At 32.7% G+C, this 7,582-nt stretch overlaps 1 protein-coding gene across 1 annotated transcript in view; it reads right to left on the reverse strand.

The window, feature by feature from the left end:
• Positions 1-2,706: 2,706 nt before the first annotated feature.
• Positions 2,707-7,582, reverse strand: part of Phip (pleckstrin homology domain interacting protein) — a 92,002-nt gene continuing 87,126 nt past the window's right edge. The window contains exons 36-37 of the mRNA XM_010617835.3: positions 6,977-7,174; positions 2,707-5,049 (exon numbers count right to left, since the gene is read on the reverse strand). Of these exons, the coding sequence (XP_010616137.1) occupies positions 4,409-5,049; positions 6,977-7,174 (839 nt within the window). The 3' untranslated portion in view covers positions 2,707-4,408. The remainder of the gene's footprint in view (positions 5,050-6,976; positions 7,175-7,582) is intronic.

Consider the following 7,582-nt stretch of genomic DNA (forward strand, 5'->3'; position numbering starts at 1 on the left):
TGTGTTTAACATTACTTTCTGTACAAAATAAACAATTTTAATTTGAAAATGTGTCAGTTTCGACTTCAACCCTCTAGGTCAGTTAAAATTGAGCTACATTCTACACATGTCTAAATATCCTGTGACAGTATTTAAGAGTTTTCTAAAAGACCTCCTAAAAGACCTGTCTTCTTGCAGTTTGAATATGGTCCAAAAATGTAACTTGGTGTTTTCTCATTTTATAGTGTATCATTGTGAAAGATCAATACACACTCTCAAAAGTAACCAGTATGTGTATATACGATATACCATCTCCAAGCTATTGTTAGCTTCTTAAAGGTAGAAACTCAGCCACACACTATTATGTATTTGGTTTGTGCCATATAAGGTTAATTTCCTGATCAATTTTATCTGCATTAGAAAAGTATTTCAAAACAGCTATCAAAACTAAAAATATATATTTATAGCTCAGATTTTTCTAGTCTGTTTTACTGCAGTGTGTACAAGGTTTACCACTGGAGCACAATTTAGTACTTGACTCTTCTGACTCAATTTCTGACTTGGCAACCTCTTCCTAGGTGCTGCACATAGTTAAAAATGACTTCATTTGGAGTGTTGCTAATTATAATTAACAAAAACAGTTTCTTAGTAAGTGTATTAATTTTAGCTCAGGTCACTCGGAAGTTAGAGGTACTAAGGGGAAGTGCAAGAGGGAAGGGAGAAAATGTATACCTTTTCCAATTCTAACAGGAAGATAAATTCTCACCTACATTTAACTAAATCACACTGCTCAACTTGTTCTGTTAGAAATACTGTCTAGCTAAGTTGGAGGGTTAACAGAAGATAAAAGTAATTTTCCTATTGTGACTTGAAATCATACCTCCTCCATACAAGGCGAACATTTATAGCCCTTTTAATTACTCAAATACCTTGGTCCTTCCAACCTATTCAAACAAATTTCAGGAGAACCAAAACATTCAGCCTGTTTTCTTTATATAGAAAATCCAAATTGCTTCCTGTTTACATTTGGGAAATATAGTTAGCTATGTGTGTATAAAATGGAATGTGAGAATTAAACACTGCTAAATGGAGGGACTGATTTATAACATTATTCATTTTATAATATGTAACTGCTGCTAACATCATACAAAATGTTAATACATTTGTTAAGATATTTGATTAATCTACTATATTCCAGTCATGGGACAGCTAGTGAGGCTGAATGAGGGTCTTTTCTTTGTTCACTGTATCTTATGTAGCTCATTTCCAAAAGATGCTAAATTCAGTTAATCCCATGTAATCTGATGTGACCTAATTAAGCTCACAAAATATCCTGGTTATTCTAATTACAGGAAAGGAAGAAAACAATTTGTAATAATGCCACCAAAGAGTCTTTTGTAGAAAAGCTGTGCATTAGAAACAATGCCAATACATCTTAAAATCATAAATATACACAGAAAATAGTACAACACTGTTAACAGCAGACTGCAAAGGATTAAAATTTTCAGAGGCTATGTATTGCCAAAGGTTCTAAGATTGTAATTAGATTAAATATTTAAACTACTCAGTGGCAAATCTTGTTAAGATTCACCTGGGGCTTGAGAATGTTGGGGATCGAGAGAACATTAGGGTTAGGTACTTAGAAATAGTCTTTCTACATTCCATGCAAGTAACAAGTATTTCTGAAACTTTAATTAAACTTGAGTTTTTTTATTGCTCACTTAAGACAAATGCCAGTATTTCCTCTGCCCTTACACAGATGATGTTACTAAAGATAATGGTAAAACAAAACAAAAATATGGCGATGAATTAAATTCTGTAATTCAACTTTTGTAACATATAGAAGCTAAATTATAAAAATATAAAATCTAAATATATCTGGTATCACTAATACATTTTTAAGTGTTTCAGTTACAAATAATCTGATCCAAGTCATTTTGCTTTAGTAAGAAACCAATGTCTGAAAATGTCCAAATATAGTAATATACAGTGTCTTCAGAACAGGAATAACACATTTACATGTGATAGGAAAGACAGCAAATACTCATTTCTGTGCTCCAGAGTTGGAACTAACCCACACATCACACTAGAGTTTCTGCACTCTAAGACTGTATGCTCTTTCGTTTTCTGTACACACCTTAAAAACTATGCATTTTTTTTTACAAAAATGGATTTTATAGTCTATTAATTTTGCTAGCACAATGCAGATAACATCAGGAAATTACATATTTCAAATAGATTGCCTTAAAAGCAACTAATTACTTTGATTTAAATTTCAAACATATACACTATTATTTTCAATAATGGTGTAACTGAGACTCATTTTTCTATTCAACCAAGCCATCCATTTCTGCATTATGAAGTTTATCTACTGAATTTTAATTATATAGTTAAATATATTTGTTAGAAAAAAATAAATATACAAAAAACCTGAAAAATTTGAAATTATTTTTTCAACTGCAAAATCACAGCAATCCAGTCAAGATCTGGAAAATGGTTACTTTCACAGGAGGATTTCTGTACAAATTTAGTTACAAACGATCTAAAAAGCCCAAATGCATCACTTTTCATTCTTTAAGACAGTTAAATGATAGTTAACATTTATCCTATCTGAAATGAGTAGAGAAATAATTATGTAATATATTTTGTCAGGGTTCAATTAAAGATTTTTATTTTTCTACATCAGAGTCATGCTGATAACATATTTTCCCCATTCCTGTTTTTTTTTTTTTTTTTAAAAATGTAGTATCTGAAAATTTTGGTTACATTTTTGTACCATATCAGTCCTCAGAAAATACTACATTCTTTAAACTTTAAAAAAAATGGACAACTTTTAAACAATAGAAATGGTATTTATGTTGGGTTTTAAAGTATAAAATAACTGTACCATAAACAAATAAATAACTGCTTTCCTTTTCCATAGCAGTACATATAGTAATACATTCTCCTAAGTCATATAGTTATCATTTACAATAGACAACTTAAATTTTACTAATGATGCAAAAAATAATAGAATACAAGGCACAATCATTAAATGGAGTTTTTCTTTAGGGTGTATATTGACATACCAGCGTGATAAGGATACCGTAAAAAGTGCAGAAAAACACAATGTGCAATGAGACCACTGTATAAAACATGATTGCATAAAAAGTGATTTGGCCTATTTTAACCTTTAATAATTGAAAATAACCAATCTTTCCCTTAAAATTAAAACTATAAAGTATGACATTTTAAAATTATTTTTATTCTACCACTATCTAAAAAATCCTGAAAAAAGAATTTATACCTGGGTAACAGTATATAAGTATGTGTTTGTATATATATTCAATTATACCTATCAATATATACACATACACACACAGACACGTTTCTTTGTAAGCCATTTTAGCCTATCAGATATGTCTAAAGTTTAGAAATGACATTAATCCAGATCAACAAGTAAACATCAAATCTCATACCTTTTTTCCTGTATTTTCCTTGAATCCTTTAACCACTTAAACATTTTCTCTAAGACATCTCTGTCAAAGGACCCACCAGTGCATTATTTTCTACTCAGTACCAAAAAAAAAAACAACAAAAAAAAAAACAAAAAAAAAGGATATATCTCAGCATAACTCTTTAATAACTTGCTCTTTAGAATAAATAGCCTTTCTAATATTGAAAAGTGTATGCTGTCCTGACAGTCAAAAACAGGCTTTTCACTGCACTGATTTTCAGTCTTTGGCACAATAAACAGAGATTGAGTGATTGATATAAGAATCAAGGTCTGAAAAATTAGACAGTCAAATGTTTTCCAATGTGGATATGTTTCCTTTTCATCAGTATATTTTCTCTCTTAAGTTTGGCAGAAATGGAATAAAGCAAAAGCCTCTTCTACATAACTTTGTAGGTGAGCATTCTACAACTAAAAGTTTTTAGGATATTTAATGGTGAGAACTTTCTATTTACCTTTAGAGGAAACACATTTCTTAATTTACTGCTACTCTGTGTAACATGTCTTCCTAGGGGCATGACTTTTGTATCAATAAAAATGTACCTTGCCTGGTCAAAAATAATTCTTTTTAACATGAAATGCTCTATCACTAGGAATACTATGTTCCTTAAGAGTGTAGCAGAACTGTCTCTCCCACAAATAAATCAAGAATTCAATAGGTCCTCAATTTCTTCTTGTTTCAAACACTGAATGAAATGAATGTGGAAATGCATAACCTACCTAAGGGCAATAAATAGCAAACATTTAAAATATATATGTATATATTTATATATATTCATTTAAAGAAGTGAAGTGTCTAAGTATTTTTTATTTTTGCAAGTCAAATCATAACATTCCCTAATCCACCATAGCAGCAAGGAAGCAGAAGACTTAGTTCTACTTATTCCTAACTGTACCTGCTTTATAAATTTTGAAGTAAAATATTTTGGTTCAAGTTTACCATCCAATTAAATTAGCTTTTGCTTTTTCAGTCAACTTTCGTACTCGTCCTCTACTAGAAGTTCCAAAAGTCAAAGAGGTGTCTTCAAATAACAACTGCCTTTGCTCCTCTTCAGAGTCATCCTCGTTATAGAAAGCTGTCCTTCGACCTTGGTTTCGAGTTCTCATGTGAGGTTCAGAGCCTTTGAGTGCTTCAAACTCCTCTTCTTCATCTATAATGGGATCATCTGTCTTTTTTCGGTTACTTCTTCTTAGTACTTTAACATTGGCAGGGACTAGGAGATCTGATTCTAGCTTTTGTGTTTTTATCTTCCTTTTGGGTTTTCTGCCTCCTCGACTCTTTTTCTGTAGTAAATCCTCCTTAACAATATTAGTTTCAGGCAGAAAATTGCACGTTGAAGAAGGAATCACGTCATCTCTGCTGGGATGCAAATTATTCTGCTCTGTATTTTCGGACTTTGCATACTGTGGTTTTTTGGGCTTTCGTCCTCTTTTCTTGTGTATCACTTCACCACTAGTGGTATTCATATCTCCCTTGGGTTTTCTGCCAGGCCCCCTCTTCACAAGTTTTGACGGCTGTCCTCCATGGCCATTGACTTGAATGGTTCCAGATACAAGAGCATTGTTCTTATAGTCTCCTAAAAGGAAAAAACAACATTTACTATGCGGAAATTTTGTTTTACCTTCAAAGTGGTCACTAAGGCCAATGATACAGATATATATAATAATGTTAATTCAATTTTTATTTTTTTTCTAAAATAACTGATCAAAGGCCAATAGAAAAAGACCTGTAATAAAGTTAGTAATGACCATATGAGGGAAATAAAAGTTCAGAGCAAATAACCTAAATTAATACTGTAATTGATGATAGCTGAGATTAAGAAATGTATCTTTTACCTACCTTTACTATATATTCAAATGCACGAGTTTGGTTTGAGCCATACAAAATGATGTTTACTTGCATAGTTTAACTGGTTAAAAAAGGGTTTTCTTGTATTTCTTCAAGCAGTTCAATTATGGAAAATACTCTTAGTAATCAAATTCAGGACTATTTTATTCATAAATCTGGATAAACACTATCCCTTGATTTTTTTCTAATCATTTGATCAATGCAAAGAGGCGGAATAAGAGACAAGAGAAAATTCTCTTATTTGACACCCTTTTGAATGTGGTAATAACTTCTATGATATGAAAAGAGTGAAGAGTACCAAAATAATTTATATTAAAAGACGGTAATTCAAAACTTGAAAGATAACAGCAGAAAAATGACATTCTAAGGAAAGAAGAATGAGACAATGATACCCAGGGACTTTCAAGTGGTTTAGGATGGTTAAAACATAAAAGGGGGAAAAGAAGATAAGGAAATCTGGAATTTTAGGAAAGACTCAAAGTAATGAAGAGTCCTGTTTAACAAGCAAAACTAAAAATTAAAATCAGATCCCATATAGTTTGAGCAAGCAAGGATTTTAATTTGTGTGTGCACACATATGTATACAGATAAGCTAAAGAGAAATGATAAGAAAGATCACTTGGGCTGCAATGGGGGAAGGTGGACTAGAACTGCTATGTTAAAAAGAAAAAGCCAGGGATCTAAGAAAACAGTTCAAGTTCAAGCAAGAAATTATACATGTCTAAATTAAGGCCACGGAAATAAGAATAGATTTAAGAGCTTTTATGGATGAGAGGCTGCTGAACAAATTTGGGTACTGAAGGGAAGGCTAGGAGGACTCCCCAATTTTAAGTTCACATACGCCCTTAACTAAAATGACTTTTCATAGACATATGTTGGAAGTCATGATACAAAAACATTTATTATTGAACTAGTTGAGGCCCCAAAACCGTAACTGTTTTAATATTCCAGGTGATATATTTTATTAGTGACTGTCTCCATCTTTCAACCGTGAAAGGCTTTCCAAAGAATTCTGCACTTGAAAGAACTTGGGAGCCTAACTGTAAGGAACTGGAAGTTGTACAATGAAACAGAAGCCTGAGCACAGACAACGCTGATGAATTATCATTTAGTAAAGGTCAATCTGTTGTATTTTGTGACTGAACAATTTAAAAGAATGCTACACGGGGTTAACTGAATTCAATTTAAATTCTGAAGATGTATTTCTTTTTTTTATTTTTTGTTTGTTTTTTGAGACAGGATCTCACTATGTAGTTGAGACTGCCCTGGAACTCACTATGTAACCCAGGCTGGTCTCGAACTCACAGCGATCCTCTTGCCTCAGCCTCCCAAGTGCTGGGATTACAGGTGTGCGCCACCACACCCAGCTTTGAAGATAGTATTTCTTAAGGTGTTGTAATAATGAACTTTAAAACTAATTTGTAATACTAAAAGCCTCTATTTCTAGAAAAAAAAATTTTTTTCCCCTGGAACTGGAGATGGAATTCAGGACCTTGCTCTTGCACGGCAAGTGTGGCACCTCTGATCTAAATCCCCAGCTCCCATGTGATTTTTAAACAGATAACCCAGAAAGTGGAGAAAAAGGCTGAATCCAACAAAAGCATCATTTGTAAGAAAGATATGCTATCTCTGGGAAAATACCAGTAGTATCTTACCTTGCTCAATGACAGCTGATGACTTTGAAAGAGTGGATGCCTTTGAGAGTACAGATGACTTCATTTTACGTTTAACTGGCTTTTCCTTTTCCATGTTTTCTTTTGCAGAACTGTTCTTAGTACCATGACTAAAAGTGGATTGACCAGTACTTGAAAGAGTATTCAAGGCTTTGGAATGTTTCACAGAATTCTCTAGTACTAAAACACACACACAAAAGATTTAAAGCTAAGACTTGTTGAACATAAATGGAAGTAAAGAATCTGAGATTGCTTCTAATCTGAATTGCTTAAATTAGTCAAGAGGAGAAATCCTATGGGATGCTTAAAGTGTCCTCTGGAACTATACTTTTGTTTTTTAGTGCTGGTGAACAAACCCAAGGCCTCATGCATACCAGGCAAGCATTCTACCAGTGAACTGTACCTACAGCTCAGGATATCCACTTTTTAATAAGGAAACAAACAGCATACCTAATTACAAGCTTTAATAATTGCCGCACTCCTAAAAGAACAGGGCCAGGGATTTAGCTAAGTGGTTCGAGCGCCTGCCTTACAAGCACAAGGACCTGAGTTCAATCCCCAGTACCAAAAAAAAAAAAAAAAAAAAAA

Source organism: Fukomys damarensis, unplaced genomic scaffold (genome assembly GCF_012274545.1).
Source record: "Fukomys damarensis isolate Sample0158 unplaced genomic scaffold, DMR_v1.0_HiC HiC_scaffold_27, whole genome shotgun sequence".
Lineage (NCBI taxonomy): Eukaryota > Metazoa > Chordata > Mammalia > Rodentia > Bathyergidae > Fukomys > Fukomys damarensis.